The 18,361-nt window shown below is 40.3% G+C and overlaps 1 protein-coding gene across 1 annotated transcript in view; it reads left to right on the top strand.

Moving 5' to 3' along the window:
* The window catches only part of CFAP47 (cilia and flagella associated protein 47), a 180,768-nt gene that overhangs the window by 110,087 nt on the left and 52,320 nt on the right, over window positions 1-18,361 (top strand). Inside the window, exons 52-54 of the mRNA XM_083612236.1 lie at window positions 7,594-7,772; window positions 8,788-8,895; window positions 15,189-15,300. Of these exons, the coding sequence (XP_083468362.1) occupies window positions 7,594-7,772; window positions 8,788-8,895; window positions 15,189-15,300 (399 nt within the window). The remainder of the gene's footprint in view (window positions 1-7,593; window positions 7,773-8,787; window positions 8,896-15,188; window positions 15,301-18,361) is intronic.

The following is an 18,361-nucleotide window of genomic DNA, read 5'->3' as shown; positions in this document are numbered from 1 at the left end:
TTTTGCATGTTCTGAGGCTTCTGCAGGCCTGCTTACCTTTTTGCCATCTTTTTAAGGGGATTAATTTCTTCCTTTGGGCAGGTCCCATTTTCTGTTTTTTAGGCTGCTCTTGGCCACTTTCTCTGAACCAGCCTTCTTGGTCCTGAACAGTTTAGCTGTATTATTTATATGGTCTCACCCCCACTTCTGCTCCTTCTTTTCTCTTTATTTCCTTGTGAGGTTCAGAATGCACTATTTCAATTTTAAACTCTCCCCTCACTCTATTTCCCCCTGAATTCATTTCCTGTTTGGACCATTCTGGATCCTAGACACTAGATCCTGGATTCACCTTTCTCATTTTCTCACCTTAGCCCCCCTTGAATGATGATTTAGCTCCATATACTCTGCTCTGTAGCTTTTGTAGCAGAATTTTATTGTGTGACCATAGGTTGTAAAAACAACATGAAATTTAAATGGTTATATAAATCATTTTGTAGTTTAGCAGCCTTGGCAGGGTAGCCAACAGCCCTGAGGGTTTCAAGTCTACTTGCTTTATTAAAACCTTCTTGCTTCCAAAATAATTCAGTATATAGTGAATTGGATCTGGTGTACGTTTTGAGAATTTAAGAGTTCCTGCTGTTTATTAAAGTGACTCTGATCCATTGGAAGCTCCCTCTGGTGGAAGAGGCAGGAACAGTGGCTTATCTTGACTTCTCTCCTTCCTCCTACAGCCTCTGGGGCAGAGCTTTCCAAACTGTGTGTCGCAACATGCAACATGTTGACTGCAGTGTGTAGGTGTGTTGCGAAAACATTCCCCATGTTCCTCCCGGGGCTGGAAAGGGGTTAGTTTAACCTCCAGTTTGCTAGTAAAACTGAATTACTGTGTCATGAAATGACGCATGTCTAAAAAGTGTGTCACCAACATGGAAGAGTTTGGAAAGCTCTGCTTCGCATGTCGCTAGCCGGGGACTTATGTAATAGTTCTGAAGTTCCTGCCTGGCTCACTATCACCTCAGCTCCTGTCGTCCTGGGGAAGACGGGTGGGCATGCCACCTGAGGGTCAGCCAAGAGCCCATATTTTTCATGTGGTTGTCCATCTGCAAATTGTGCCTTGGAAATCAAGGCATTTATAAGAGCAGTGAACTATTGGCATCCTTCCCAATTATTTTCTGTTTCTTAACAATTAAAAAACAGCACTCGTATCAATTTGTGCTATCTCCCTCTTCTTTTTTTCCATTTTGTGTTAGTTTGCAAACTTTTAGGAGAGGTCAGTACAGGATCATTTCCCTTTCCCTTGGTTCATTGGTAAAGCTTTTGGTGTGATTTGTTTATCTATTTCTTCATTTATTTCTGTTTTCAGCAAACAACAGCTACTTGATTTATTTGTCCATCAATTCATTTGCTTTCTCTTCTTTTTCCTTTAGACTATACAAGGTTCTTATGGAGAATCCCCCTCCCCCCTCCATTCTGTGTTTGTTTTTAATGCTTTTTATTCATTTCCAGTTGTTTTTCTTTTAGTCTGCCGGTTTACAGTTTTATCCTCTGCTCTTCAGCTCTAGGCCACCTGCGATTTCATTGTGTTGAATTCTTATGGTGCGGTATTATTAATATTATTAGATTGGTTTCACATTAAACTAAGTGACAGTCCTACTGATAACTTTATAAATGTACACCTATTCAATATAGTTACAGAGCATATCGTTATGGATGTAGAGAAAGTAATAAATGTTTATTTTTGTCATTTTAAATGAGAGGACATTTTCTCATAAACTTCAAATTGAGTTGGCATATTTATAATAATAATGTTTCTCGGAGTTGAGAACCACATCTTAAAGGTGGATTTTAATTTGTAGAAATTGTGCACTTCACAACACCTGACAGTGTTCTGTGAAACAACAATGGTAGGGTAGCTGATGAGCAAATATCTCAACTTTGAGAAGGCTGCTGTTAGTCATTCTAACTAAAAGCTCTGTATAGAAAATAAATTTGTTCAGATCATCTTGACGGATCATAAGAAGTAACCATCAAAAGGAGAATAAACAGCTATGTCTAGTGTAAAAATATTTGATATGTACACAGTCGCTGCAAAATACTACATTAATCAATTCTATGGTGCATCACTAGGTGGCTAGTGTAGATCATAAAATATCTACTGTCTTCAAATAAACCCGGGAAGACTGAAAAATGGTCAGCAGAGGGCTATTCATTGAATGGTTAGACGTGTGTTAATGTTCATGAAAATGAGTTGCCTAACATGTCAAATAGCAGAACATTTTTTATTAATTTGTCATTAGCTCAGTCCTTTCTGTAAGCTTTAAACATAAAATCATCCCATTGAATGCTGCATAAATTAATGCAGTTGAAAGTTGATTTAAAGCAGTTGTAGAGACAATTCCATAAAACCTGGTGTGTGTTGAAATGCTATCTGAAATTCAACAACTAATTTGCTGAATAAGATGGAGACATGTTTTGTTTCACTGACATAAATGTGCAGTAACTCTCTTTCAGTGTCTGGAACTGCTCTGGGCTTATGCATTTTTTCTGAGAGCTAAATTAAATGCATCATAAGGTTTAAAACAACTAGGGCTGGGTGGGAGATAATGCTCGGGAAATAACAGTTTGTTTTTTTGAAGAGAACAAAATCCTCATCATTGTGTTTGCTCAGCAGGAGTTCTTAATATGAGGCAAACATCAACAGTTTGGTTATTCAGCAAATTTCCTGTTGTTGGAAGCAGATTTTGACATACTATTTTTCAAAAAGTTGCTTGAATTTTACCACATTTCTTTACATTAGTACAAAGTTAATTACTATAGCAATATAAATTGTTGTTGCAGCATTGTGCAGGTGCCATGGAAAACCATGCATTGAAACTGCTGACTAAGGAAGGAAAAACTCTGAGGCAGAGAGTTGACCTGGCTTAGATGAACTTTTGCTCCTTTTCACCCCTGTAATTCTATGGCCTTCACTACTTCTTGGTAATTGAATGATACCTTATTGCAACAAGGCCTCAAATCAAAATATGTATTTATGTTATTAGATATATTTATAACCTAGATTCCTAAGTTATTTCAAATGTAATTTTGTTGTACCCTATTTTACAGGCATTCTTTTAGGACAATGACCAGGGGGGTAAAGAGACAGTTCAAGAGTCCTTTGCAACGTACGCATTTGAAGATATGTTTAGCAATTCAATTCAATGATATTTCTAAAAATTCTATATTTCACTCCGTCTGTTATCTAAAAAACACACTTGTGAATAAGTTTGCAGTGTATTATGTTTTCAATGGCAAAGAGTAATATGTTGAGTGCTTTCTAATGCTTCCTCACACAAACTTCTGTAGTTTAGATAACAACCAGTGGAATTTAAACTACAATATTAACACTGTAACAACTTCGCATGGAATCTTCGCAATTAAGCCCTAAGGGGCAAAAATGCATAGGAAAAGGTCTCTGCTTTCCAAATGTTGGGAAAATATTCCATATAAAATTTAATAGGAGTTCAATTAAACATGCTAAATGAGGACCACTTACGAAGGAGCTGAATGTTGGCAGATGTAGCGATATTAACAATTTGTGTAGACCACACTTTCTTTGTGAAGCAGTTCTTTAATTAATATATGCAGAAAACTGGAGCATTCCGAAATTCTATAATTACTTCAAAAGTGGAAGAAAATGCGAGACAGCATTGCTGCTTTCCCAACACACATGTTCCTGAGCCAATTATCTTATCACTTGGTTTATTTATTGATAGCTGGAAAATATTAAAGCTATAAGCATGCAGCTTAAAACCCCAAAGGGTATAGAGCAGTGTGAAAAAATGTCTAAGATAGGGTTGCCATATGTCCAGAATTTCCAAGACATATCCAGAATACTGGAGTCAGGCGGAAATCGCAAAAATGGCTGGGAAAATCCAAACATATGGCAACCCATGTTGGTAGCGTCGTTTTTGACAATTTCCCTTAAAAATAGCTCAAAAACTTTTTTTTTTGTGAATTTGCCAAACATTTTGTGAATTTTTGAGCAAAACTAAAAAAAAGCTCAACTGCTCTGTCTGGATTTTCACTGTTTGAAATATGGCAACCCTATCTAAGAGCTCCTCTGGATCTAGTCAGAGACCCATCAAGTGTGCATCCTGTTTGGAAACCCACAAGCAGTATACAAAGGCAACAATCTTTCCCCAACATTTCCACCCTTCTCCAGCACCTAGTATCCCTAGTATAGTGGTACCTCGGGTTAAGTACTTAATTCGTTCTGGAGGTCCGTACTTAACCTGAAACTGTTCTTAACCTGAAGCACCACTTTAGCTAATGGGGCCTCCTGCTGCTGCCATGCCGCCGGAGCACGATTTCTGTTCTCATCCTGAAGCAAAGTTCTTAACCTGAAGCACTATTTCTTGGTTAGCGGAGTCTGTAACCTGAAGCGTATGTAACCTGAAGCGTATGTAACCCAAGGTATCACTGTATTCGTCAAGAGCTTCCAGGTGCATTAGCTAAAACCCCTGACAAGTATGATATTTTCAAGCTTCACTCAACAATCCTAGTAGCACGGTTGAAATTTGTCTGCTTTGCTTCATTTATGATTATTACACCGTTTCGTTGAATAAGTGCAACTGAAAACCTTGTTTTTCATGGGCTTCATTTCACTGGCTACAATGTGGCAGGGAGATTACATGCACCCAGATCCAGGCTGGCATAGAACTCCTGGGTTCTCTTCAGCAACTGAAAGCACCTTGGGTTCAGTGAATCCAATGCTGTCTCTATTCTCCCCATTTCCCAGAATGCTCATTTTAGGGACACAGCACTGGCTCCTACCTGTGAAATAACCACCAGCAGCAGCTCAGGACCTGTGGGACTATCTGTGGGTAGGGCAGGTCCTCTTCTGTAAGGGAAAAGGCACCTCTGCTCCATCTTATCTTCCTCCTGTTAATGGATCTGGAGAGTAGCATTGCTCTGCTCATAGATGTTAGCAAGTGTTTAGACTCTTGCCAGGTTCATCAAACAGGATTTCTTTAAAAATAATGAATTGTTTCTTAACTCTCGGCTTAAGCTCCTTTTACAAGGTTTTGCTATGAAGCCCTTAGTGGTAAAAAGTTAATGGGACTCTAAAATTTGTTTACAGCAGTAAAATGATTCATCTGAGCCTTAAAGTATTTCATTGCAACCTTAAAATGTGTCTTATTGATGCAAGGCTATCGAATGATTTAGGTGGATATAACTCTGCCATCTGTAAAACATTAAATGCTTTAAATGCATATTTAGTCTAAATTGCCGTTTTCTGTAAATGCAAGGGGTCTTATGGAGGGCAGCAGGCAAAGATATACCACACTCCTTGTAAGGCAGTAAATTTCCTGCCTAAGCTTTATTATTGTTATCTTTCTCATTTATTTACACACATACCCCACCCATCCTGTTTTATTATACTATACATAAATAGAATGATCCATATTTTCCACAGAACTATCTTTAGCACTGTTGGTGTAGCATTTTATTTGTTTATAGGGGCATCTCAATGAAAGGACTGGATCTTCCCTTTGCAGCATATTTCTAAAACAAATATTATGGGGTTGTGATCATTTATTTATTTCTTTTGCTAAGTAATGAGGGCTAAGAACAAAAATTGAAGGTTATTTTGCTATACTGTGTGAGATAAAACCCATTTGCTTCCTAGTTTTGATTGTCAGAGAGGAGTCACTGGTAACTGTTTCTTGTTATGCAGTGGCAAGGATCTGTGGCCAGTTTATACTGTTGCTGTTATTGTTATATGATTTGTTAGCTGCTTTGAGGATTAAGAAAAAGGCAGGATATAAATCCTAAAGTGTGTGTGTGTGTGTGTTTGTGTGTGTGTGTGTTTGTGTGTGTGTATCCTTTCCACAATATATAATAAATTATGTGTGTAATTTATTATTTTATTATTTGCACTTCTGTGCTGCTTTTCATTATATAGGCTTCCAAAGCAGTCTACAAATATTAACATGCTATTATATCAGTAAAAGTAAATACAAAAGGTGGAATGACTAAAGCAGTGTTAGGGCAGCTTCCATGAGGAATGGCTGTTGACATCAACAGAGCGAACAGCTGATCAGCAGACTTGCCTTTGCACAGTGCTATCTGCAGTCCTCCTCCCACCTACTAATATAGAAAAGTGAGAATGGAAACTCCCCTTCCCTTTCTATGGTCATCCCATGCCTACTGTCAGTTTTACATATGAACCACCTCAAAGGCCAGCAGTAATCCTGTTATATAAATAACCCTTGAAACATTAAAAGCTAAAGGTAAAGGACCCCTGACAGTTAAGTCCAGTTGTGAATGACTCCGGCGCTCATCTCACTTTGCTGGCTGAGGGAGCCGACGTTTGTCCGCAGGCCACTTCTGACAAAACCAGAGCAGCGCATGGAAACACTGTTTACCTTCCTGCTGGAGCGGTACTTATTTATCTACTTACACTTTGACGTTCTTTTGAACTGCTAGGTTGGCAGGAGCAGGGACCGAGCAACGGGAGCTCACCCCATCGTGGGGATTCCAACCGCCAACCTTTCGATCGGCAAGCCCTAGGCTCCGTGGTTTAGACCACAGCGCCACCCGTGTCCCTCTTTAAATGTTTAGAACCCTTCTAAACTTCCCTGTGTTCTCATGATGCAATGGAGCTTTCTGATAATCTCAGACTCCTTCATCACCACCAAGGGTGTTGGGATTTGTAGTTTTAATTCCTCTGTGCCCAGTCCATTAAACTAGGAGGAATTAAAGATTCCAGAAATCCCAGAAGCAGAAGGAGGGAAGCCGATGGCAGGCATTGCTGGGAAAAGCAGGCACCAGCATTTGGACTGAGCCTGGTCTTTCTGAGATGTCTCAGAAAAATCCTGAGCCCCCCAACCTCCCACCCTGCCCGGATTTTCTTATAGAGCTCAGGAAGACTGGAGCTGTTCTGTATTGAGGTGATTTTATATACCCATCTATCTCAACTGATGAAAATGCATGCGTTAATCAACCCTAGAACTGAACCTGAGGCTACTTTTCACCTATTACAAACCTTTTTTCATCTTGTAAAATCATATCAAACATCTGAATTGTATCAAGGCTTGTGAAATTTTGCATATTCTCATTTGATGTTTGGCCTAGCAATGAGTCAAAAGGGAATTCTGTAACTGGGTTTAATATTGGGATGAAGTGATTTCCTCCACCCTCTGATTTTCTGAGTTTGGAATGGTACTGAGCTTCCTAGCACTTGTTGTGATGAAGCAACTATAGAAGCACTTATTTGGCATCTCTCCTGGTTGAAATAATGCCTGTTTATGTGAGGTCCCCATGGAATATCTCATGAGCACAAAAGTCAGGAGTTGCTTTTTTAGCATGGGTTGTTACTTCTTCAGTACCCACAAATATTCCTGACAGGTAGATGGCCTCAGGCTTGAACACCTCTTGCTGTATGCTTGTACCATTTTGTGGCAATTTCTTTCATTCTCTTGTGCTTCTGTGGATACGCTTTCACCACTGTGATGATGCATTCAGCAAACAGATCTGGCAAAGTGGATGTAAAGCCAACTGTTTCAAATAAGCATTGTTTTCTTGACATGTTTGGTAAAAGCTAAGGACACATGGTCTTTTTTTCTTTTCTAGGATACTGTTTGCATTGGAATTCCTGTAACCAATCCCACAGCTGATATTCTGGAATTAGAAGTGGAACTAATAGATCCTGTTACACTTAGTGGTGAAAGAAGCCTTGTTCTCCAGCCAAAAGAAACATTTCACTATGAAGTAAAGTACTCTCCAGCTGTTACTGGAGCGTTGGATGGAAGGTAAGATCTACAGTTGTGGCTGCTAAAACAGAGTTTCACTAGATCTATCGTCCTTCTTGTCACTTTAGCAATATTATTTAATTGCCTTTATTCTACTTTTTTCCATGAAACATCATTTTAATAAAGCTTGCACTTCGCTGAGCAGAACTGACTTATAAATGAAGAATGGATTTAGTCATTTTCTGTAGTTGGAGCTGCTTTCTCATGCTGCCTGTTAACTACAGATTGATGGCTAAATTATTTTCCATATGTTATTTACTATAAATGATGTGATCCAAGACTTTTGTTTCAAGATTCCTGTGAACTAAAAATAATTTACAGCTTAATGAATATGGAGGGCATTTAAATTAAAGACGTCTAATCACGACGGAAACCCGAGTGAGGCTGCGGTGTAATAATTAGAAACAATAAGATTGCTGACCTTTTGATCTTGGTTCCTGCCTTATAGCATGTTTTCATAGTCTTCAGCTGAACCAGACTACTGAACTCTGCCAAACTCTTAAGTCACTTATTTATCGGATGCTTAACTAAATTTCTAATATGAAGTCATGTCTAATAGAGCATCATGGCAAGGGGAAGACCAGTCAGCTGCAAGGAGCTTTCTTTCTCCCACCCCACCCCACCCCACCCTACCCTGCCACAATGGGCATTTGGCTCCATCTTCAAAGTTGAAGGAATGCATATTCCACTCAAAGGTCACTGAGAGGCTGCTCCCGCAGAACATCATGGCAGAATAACAACCACCCTGGCCTCATCCATTGGCCAATAAAGGGGCAGCTGTTTCAATGTTTGCTTTCTACTACTACTACTATTACTGATCCCCATTTCTTTTTGTTGTGATCCCCTCCCCCCCACCTGGTAGTAGTTGAGGGAAGTAATGAGAATAACGTTTCTGTGATGGGCTTTTCCACCACCTTTACAAATGGCCCCAGCCCTCACAGAACACCACAACCTTTAGAACTGTTGTGCACAGCAAAGTCATTTTAGTCACAACTACTTATATCTCTCATTTCAGTGTTGTATTCCAGTCAGAGAAGCATGGAGAGTTTTGGTATGCACTGAAACTGAAGGCACAGAGACCTCGGTCCACAAAATTGCCTATAGCAGAATGTGAACTTGGAAAGTAAGTGTAGGATTGTTCCTTACTTTAGTTCAAATATGCTGAAATATGAAATAGTAGTGCAATATCTTATTATATAATATGTTATTATCTTCCTCATCTTGGTGTTTTAAACACCTTGGTGTTTTAGAAGAGATTGTTTTGGAGATGACTGCAAGGGAGTTGAATGATTGCAGCCAGAAAGATCATCAGCTTAGCTTGGTTGATGCCTGAGGAGCAATGTGTAGATCAGTATAAAGCAGTGTAATGGAACTGGACTGATTCCCTTAATCATTTGACTCTGTTGAAACTCTGTACAGACTTTAAATGTGAAGGATACTTTGGACATCCTAGTTCAGAGTCGCTACTACTCTATCTCTCCATTTACTTGACAAAGACCCCTTGAATATTGCCTCGTAGCCAGGTTCTGCAAATATACCATATAATAGAAAATAACTGAAGTTACACAGGTTGGGAGAATAGGTCTCAGGTATTTTCTGTTATTCCTCCTTAAGGACAAATAGTACTTTGTGCTTCAATAACTTTTGCTCTGAGAGGTCCCGCTCACATGACGAAGATTGCCATCGTGTTGTGAGCTGCAACATCTTATGAATGCTTCAATCACAGCAGGGGGAGAGAGCAGCAGAAATCACATGGCCTGTAAATTTTTCTTTGACTAAATCTTTACTATTATGAAAAATCGGTGGAGATAAGGAGTCTGCAGTAAGGTCACTGCACCCTTTCTCTCTCTCTCAGGTATAATTCAATCATATTGTTTCTCAGAATGAGGTCTTAGTGGGAGCTGTGAGGATGCAATCAGGTACAGCAACGTGCTTGCAATCACAGTTTTCCATCATAGACCTTTAGCTTGTCCCATCCAGCATCTGCTTTTTTCTTTGCTCTTGTCCTATGATTTATAGTGACATTTTTTTTTAATTGAAATCATTCTGAAATTATAGCGCAATCCAGATAAAACCAGTGTTGTAATACCAGGTGACCTTTACCTTTGGAAAACAGTTTTTTTTAAAAAAACACTGTATCTTTTGTACGTCCATTTTCAAGAAATGCAAGAGCATTGAGGAAGAAGTACATATTGTTGGGTTGGGCGATTTAAAAAAATATGGTTTTGGTTTCATAAATTACTAAAGGTTTTAAAGTTGTTGTTTTTTAAAAAAAGACCACCACAACCACAACATAGAGCAGAGTACCTAATTTATATTGAAGCTTAAAGGTTGATAATTCTGCCTCAGTCATAAATACAAAGGCTGCCCAAAGAGCAATTGGTAGTTAACACATGTGGACAAAAAGCTGGGAGTGAAAAGGGGTGGATGAATCGTCTTTTAAGTGGAAGGCATAGAGCGGTCATCTTGTTTGAGTCCTCAAGGTTACACAATGATCAAGAGGAATTGCAGGTTTATGGCATTAAATCAAATGCTATTGGAGGAGTCAGTTAATTACAAGTTTCCCTTGCAGTTTTTTTCATTGAAGGGAAATACAGGTATCATCATTTATAGTTTGGGCATCATTAATTTTTGTACAGTTTTACTGAGGGTAGACTCTGTAGCTTTTATGGACTCTGTTATATGGCTATTTGTGATCTTTTCTTGTTATATTTCTGTACTAACAGTTCTATAATTGATACATAGCTTTATTTATTTATTTATATTTATTGTATTTATCTCCCTTCCTTGAACAGAGTCCAGGGCAATGTACAACCAAGGATAAAGTACAAAATTACATTCGTGATAAAAAAAATAAATGCAAAACTAAAATATTCACAAAGTAGCAATCTATAATAACCCAATCCATACATTGAGTCGGTTGGCTTAGAGTAGGCAGTTCTTTAGCTACTTGGGCCCTGAGCCATTTAGGGTTTTGTAAACCACTGAGCCATTTAGGGCAGTTGTAAACCACTGAGCCTCTTGGCTTGCCAATCAGAAGGTCGGCGGTTCGAATCCCCGCGACGGGGTGAGCTCCCGTTGCTTGGTCCCTGCTCCTGCCAACCTAGCAGCTCGAAAGCATGCCAAAAAGTGCAAGTAGATAAATAGGTACTGCTCCGGCGGGAAGGTAAATGGTGTTTCCATGCGCTGCTCTGGTTTCGGTGTTCCATTGCACCAGAAGCAGCTTAGTCATGCTGACCACATGCCCCGGAAAAACTGACTGCGGACAAATGCTGGCTCCCTCAGCCTGTAAAGTGAGATGAGCGCCGCAACCCCAGAGTTATTTGCGACTGGACTTAACTGTCAGGGGTCCTTTACCTTTTTTTTTTTTTAGACCATTACCAACATCTTGAATTGGGCCCAGTAGCTTACTGACAGCTAGTTCTGTGATTTAAGGAGCAATGCTACATTCTAACATCTTGCTGACCCTGTTGATACCCTGGCAGCTGCATTCTGCACTAACTGCAACTGCCAGACCATTTTCAAAGGTAGCCCTACATTAATACACTGCAGTAATTCAAATGCAAGGTCACCAGAACAAAAGTTACTGATACCACACTATATTGGTCCACGAATAGCCATAGCTGGAAAAAGGCACTCCTTGTCATTGAGGCTTCCTTGGCCTCTAATGACAGTGGGTTAAAGAATACCCCCAAGCTATGTGCCTACTTCTTTAGGCAGAATGCCACCCCATCTAGAACAGGCCGTCACACCAATAAATTAAATTAACTCACCCTATGGTGAAAACTGGATCAAAGGTATAATCTTTCTGAAGATGGCGGCGCGCATAGACGCTGCGGCTTAGTGCTCTCCCTTAGCGTTTTGTTTTGTTTTTTATTTTTACTTGGTCCGAGTATGTCTGACCGGGCAAGAAAGATTTACAGCAGGCAGGAACTTCTGAAGGTCGGGTTACAGTGTGAACAAGCTGTAAGAGCTGATTATTTTCGCCCAGATAACGTTCCGGTGGGAGTAGCCAGGCCGCCGGGCTCTCCATGGATTACTATGCCTCCAGGGAGGAGGCGAAGGCGGCGTAGAGACAGGAGGCAAAGGCGGGGTTGTCGGGCTGGCGTCCTGGTAAGATTACAGAGGAGTCCATCTAAACCACCACTCCCCAGCATATTTCTTGCCAATGTGAGATCTCTTGCCAACAAGATGGATGAATTGAGGTTGCAGGCAGCAAAGAACAGCCTTGTAAAAGATTGCTGCGTTTTATTTGTCATTGAGACATGGCTTCAACCGTCCATACCAGACACAGCTATTCAGTTGGAAGGCTGGGTGGTACATCGTCATGACCGAGGCATGGACTTCGGAAAAACCAGAGGAGGGGGGCTGTGCGTATATGTGAACAAATGCTGGTCCAATAATTCTAAGACTGTGGGCAGTCACTGTTCACCGGATTTGGAATATGTGGCTGTTAAATGTAGACCAGCCTATCTCCCTAGGGAGTTTACAGCTGTTATGTTAACTGGTGTGTACGTGCCACCAGATGCCAATGCCAACTTGGCTTTGGGACGCCTGCAGAGCCTTATCAGCAGCCAGCAAGACAAGTATCCTGAAGCTGTGCACATCATTGCGGGAGACTTCAACCATGTAGAACTTAAAACAGTGCTCCCAACGTTCTATCAGCATGTGAAATGTCCCACAAGAGGGGACAAGACACTAGATAAAGTTTATTCGAATGTAAATCACGGCTATAGGGCTTTACAGCTGCCACACTTGGGCCAGTCCGACCATATGTCTTTGTTCCTGGTACCAGCATATATCCCACTCAGGAAACGGGCTCCCACAATATTAAAATCTGTTAAAATCTGGCCTGAAGGTGCTATTCACCAGCTGCAGGACTGTTTTGAGAGAACTAATTGGGATATTTTCGATCGTTCAGACCTGGAGGAGCACACGGCGGCAGTTCTGTGCTATATCAATCACTGCACAGACACTGTCACAGTAAACAAATCCATCCGGTTTTATCCCAATCAGAAACCCTGGATGAATAGAGAGGTCCAGGGCCTGTTGCGGGAAAGGAACAGGGCTTTCAGGTCAGGCGAGGTGCAGCTTTACAGTGTGGCAAGAGCAAACTTGAAGAGGGGTATTCGACAGGCAAAACGGGATTATAGGCTGAGGATTGAGGATAATTTAAGGAGCAACAACACAAGACAGATGTGGCAGGGGATTCAGCACATTACCAACTACAAACCTAACCTTGGTGCTGTCGACGGTGACCCTTTGCTGGCGGAGGAGCTTAACCTCTTCTTTGCTCGCTTCGAGAAGGAGCCACCTGAGACGCCGGTATTACAGCCACCAGCCCATAGGGGCCCCTCATTCACGGTAGAGGAGCATGAGGTGAGAAAGGTATTGAGGATGGTGAATCCGAGGAAGGCGGCTGGACCTGATGGCATCACTGGAAAGGTGTTGAAGGGCTGTGCGGATCAGCTGGCGAGGGTCTTTACTAAGATCTTCAACAAGTCCTTACACCAGTCTATTGTCCCACCCTGCCTGAAGTCGTCAACTATTGTCCCTCTGCCTAAAAAATCCACAATCAGTAGTTTGAACGACTACAGACCAGTTGCACTGACTCCAATCATCATGAAGTGTTTTGAGAAACTGGTGCGCCGTCATATTATTTCCTGTCTTCCATCAACTTTTGACAACTACCAGTTTGCATACAGGGCAAATAGATCCACAGAGGACGCTATCACCACCACTCTCCATGCTGCTCTGTCCCATCTGGAGCAGCCGGGGAGTTATGTGAGGCTGCTGTTTGTGGATTTTAGCTCAGCTTTTAACACTATCCTCCCCCATAGACTGGTGTCCAAGCTAGAGGCGATTGGACTCTCCAACTCCACCTGTCTCTGGGTTTTGGATTTTTTGTCAGAACGTTCTCAGAGGGTTAGAGTAGGGTCACATATGTCCACAGCCCTTAGCCTTAACACCGGCTCACCACAGGGTTGTGTGTTGAGTCCCCTGCTCTATGCTCTCTATACGTATGACTGTACAGCCATCTATTCCAGCAACAAAATCATCAAGTTTGCTGATGACACTACGGTGGTAGGGCTCATTTCAGGAGGGGATGAGTCCGCCTATCGGGACGAGGTGGAGCGGCTCTGTGTTTGGTGTGGAGAGAACAATCTGGCTCTTAATACGGCTAAGACCAAGGAATTAGTGGTGGATTACAGGAAAAAAAAGGCGGACATTCAGCCCTTGCATATCAATGGGGAACGGGTGGAGAGGGTGGCGGAATTCAGGTTTTTGGGAGTAACTATCGATCAGGGCATGACTTGGAGCGCAAATACCACTGCTCTGGTGAAGAAGGCCCAGCAGAGAATTTATTTCCTCAGACTTTTAAAGAAGAACAATCTGAGTGAGAGACTGCTGGTGTCCTTCTACCGAGGCTCCATAGAGAGCATTCTTACATACTGTATTTGTGCTTGGTTCTCCAGTTGTACAGCTAGGGAGAGGAAGGTGCTCCAGAAGGTCATAACCACAGCACAAAGGATTATTGGTCAACCTCTCCCATCCTTGGAAGAATTGTACGGTTCCCGTTGTCTTAGGAAAGCAAACAACATCCTGCAGGATTCATCTCACCCGGGATACAGTCTGTTTGCACTACTGCCGTCTGGCAGGAGATATAGAAACATCAAGTCAAGGACAAATAGACTGAAAAACAGTTTCTACCCGAGAGCTGTGGCCCTTTTGAATGCTGTAACTCGATAGTGTGACTTGGGAGATTGATGGGTGTGGGTGTGGGTGTGGCTGGAATGTGGTTTGTGGGTTGTTGTTGTTGTTTTGCTTTTGTTGTTTTTAAGGGATGGCATCTAATTTCGTTGCACTTGTGCAATGTTGCACGTGTGTAATGACAATAAAGAATCTATCTATCTATCTATCTATCTATCTATCTATGTGTCAGGCCACAATATATTACTATTAGTCTTGAAAAGAGAGCTACATTGATTATAAATCTGTTAGGCGTCAATTTAATAATAGAGGAACAGTGATCACTGATAATGTGATACTTCACATTGTTCAAAATGTTAAAATTGATTTATGAATTCCATTCAGTGCCTATTACAGGTATTTAAATATTGGTACAGCTATAACTCGAGAAGAGGGGATTCAATGGTAGAATGAATGTTTAGTTTGCTTAAGGCCCCTGTTGATCTAGGCTGACAATTAAAAGATTTTAGATAGCAGGTATAGGAAATATTTGCTTAAGATCCAAGAGGGCAGCTGCTAGTAATAGTAAAAAGTTTTGTTCTGCATTGATCATTACATTACTTTCTAAATACACAAGAATAATCTTATCAGAATATTCAGTAGAACCTGAATCAATCCCAGTACTTATTAATGATGTAATAACATGACTTTTTATGCTTGTTGCAGATGGGTCCGTCAAAATATCCTTCTGGTTAATCCTACATATGAAATTCTGGAGCTGAACTATATGAATAGCAATACAGCCCATTTTATTATGGAGATAGACCCCGAAATCCCTGTGAGTTGAAGAACAAAATTATTTTATTATCATATGAGAGAGTGCCATGCAGAATGTAACAATTATGGAAAAGATCTGGTGTGGTGGCTTTATATGTTAAAGGCAAGAAACCTCTGGACAAGTAGAAACAACAGAGCATGTGCTTCTACAGTGCCTGTATTACAGAGACATCCATATTAGCTTCATCTAACCATTACTGCATAAGGGTGCACAGGACAACTCTTTACCTTCTTGCTACTTTCAGATACCAGCCCTGCTACAACATACAATGTTGGCAGATTCTGCACAGCAGTGCTCAAAATTCATTGGACACAAACTAGATTTAATGAGCGCTCATATCAGAGTGCTCTGTAGACTGATAGTTATAGTCATATATATGCTAACCTCTTATGCTCTGCCACTCCCGTCTAATGTTCCTAAGCCTTCTTTTAGACTTTCCTTGCTTCCTTTATATTTTTATAGACTTTTAATTCTTTTTAGTTTTTCAAATCATTTTTCAGATTTTAAATGACTGTACCCACCCACCCCCTATGCTGGTCCATGACCGTAATAAAGATTTGGTTTGATTTGTATATTCAGATTGTATTCTGAAGCTTTTTGAGCAACAAGGAGAAGTCTCTAGACAGAACTTAACAATCTGATGTTGAGAAAGCATGCAGTAGCTAGTTATTTTTAAAAGTCAAGACAGAGGCCCAAGAACAACATAGACGCTGGAAAGAAACAAATATACCTTAGTGGAGCATTGATATTAGGAACTAAGATCCCCAAGAGAGATGTGAAAAGAGAGGATGTAACATGAATCTCAAAGAGCAGGGCTGTACAACTATCTTAATAATAAAGTATCAGAGTACAGAGAAGGATGAACCCCAAAGATGCTAGAAATGAAGAAGCTTTAATCTTGGAGACAAGGGATTGCCAGCCATTTAAGGAAAGATTAAGCCAAACTTCATAATGGGTAGAATCCAAGTGTTGCCCTCTAACACAGAATTGTTTTTACTTTTGGAAAGTTAAGACTATTCCTTTTAAAAAGTGTTCAGGGTTATATTTAAAGGTAACTCTATTGAAAGATGGCCACTACTAGGAAGAGCATAGTGGCATTCCTGGAGAATGAAAACACCAATTATGACAGCTGAATAGATTCTGTCACTGAAGATCTTATCCATTTTTCTGTCATGAATTGAACACTATTTTGGGACTCTTGTTGCCATAGCAATAGGACCCAACCTGCTTAAAAGATAAGAATCCAACAGCTTTTAGAAACAAGTGGGTTTAAAACCTTTTACACTAAATATAGATTATTTTTGCATGTTTGTTTTTACAACATCCTTATGAATAATGATGACATATAAACATCTGATAATGAATTGGATAAGCTGAATGGAGGGAAACAATTGCTAAACATCCTCAACAGTTTGTGATCTATAGAAGTCAAAATTCATTATCATTAACTCCAATCCATCTCTGGGTTAATGATCTGACCATAATATGGATGAACCTGTTAGAGCTCTTGCAGAATCTTTCTACAGTAAATAATATAATAAATCAAGATTATAGAGTTTGGCTACTTGCACAAATGCTGGTTTGTGAAATGATTAGTAACAGAGAGCAGCCAGCTTTTGCTTATTTTATAATGAGGTGTTTAATATACTTTAGATTGGATATACTGAATACAATAAATTGATACTTGCTCTTATTTTCTCAGTTTGATATCATATGATTGGGAAATGTTAAGTGCTTAAAGGAGAAAATGGGAGTCTGTTTCTTTTCATTTTTCAAAGGTGACAATAAAACTATTGAGAGAGGCAAAAGGGGAACAGTGGATGTTCTGGTTTGGATCCAGAATTCCCATGAGCAGAAACGCTTCACCTCCACTCTCAGGATGTGCAACAGCAAGATACTCTGGTTGGAGGAAGCAGGGGAGGCACTTTCCCCCCAATTCTAACCCTTGCAGCTCCCTTTGTCCCATGAAAAGCTGTGCAATCTGGGCTTGGGAAAATCAGCAGAATAGTGTGAGAGGTGGCACAGGGGGCTGCAGGAGGAAGGACATCTCAGTGGCAGTCACCTTCTTCCTCCACAGGGTCGGTCAGAGTGCTTCAGAAACCTTCTCGACTTGATATGTTGCTGCCAGACATGGTAGACAATGCTGGATTAGATGGAGCAGCTTGTCAGATTCAGTATAAGGCAGGTTCAGGTGTTCAGGAACTTTTAAACTATGTGATCTAGACTGTTAGGTCACAGAATCATAGAACTGTAGAGTTGGAAGGGACCCCAGAGATAATCTATTCCAACTCCCTGCAATGCAGGAATATGCAGCTGGCCTGTACAGGGATTGAATCCACAACCTTGGCATTTGCAAGCCATAGGATGTTGAGATGGGCAGCTGAGTCCCTTCTAGAAATAGTCTGTCCTGTAGATTCTACACACATCAGGCTCCAGACTGGGAAATTTGAACCATGGACCTGAGAGTCTCATTAACTGTCAGACAGTTATTTTTTATTTGGACATTAGTAGTTCTGTTCATTGTCAGACAGAACAAAATCTATTGCCAGCAACATTTTCTGCCTCCAAAGATAGAAACAGTACTGTGATTTTAGAATGTTGTGTCCTTTCCATTAATGTTTTATTGAAGCTGAGTCACTGAGAAGCATCTTTTCTATGTGTTGTTTGTGTATTCATGTTGTGCTGGTTCTTAAAATGCAAGGTCCTTTGTAAATTGTTACAAGTTTCTGAAAGGTAGAACAAGCGAAACATGTACCTATCAGATAAACCTATAAAATGCCTTTGTGGCATTTAAGATAGACATTCATGTTCTAAAGCAAAATAAATTAATCTTGTCTATTAAGCTGTTTGCTTTTTCTTGGTTTATGATAACAAATTTCTGTTTTGTTGTAATGTAGCGTAATATTAAGTCAAAATTCAGATTTTTCTGAATTCAATAAAATGACCTTTCTATGTACTGAATATTTTACTGTTCTGTTTCATCAAACTGAATAAATATGCTGGAGCGGACATTTTCTCATTCAGTTTGTTTAATGTAAAATATATTAAACACTTCATTATA

The sequence above is a fragment of the Podarcis filfolensis genome, assembly GCF_964270895.1.
Source record: "Podarcis filfolensis genome assembly, chromosome: 4".
NCBI lineage: Eukaryota > Metazoa > Chordata > Lepidosauria > Squamata > Lacertidae > Podarcis > Podarcis filfolensis.
The sequence above is the reverse complement of the archived record's forward strand: the minus strand, read 5'-3'. Positions and strand labels throughout refer to the sequence as shown.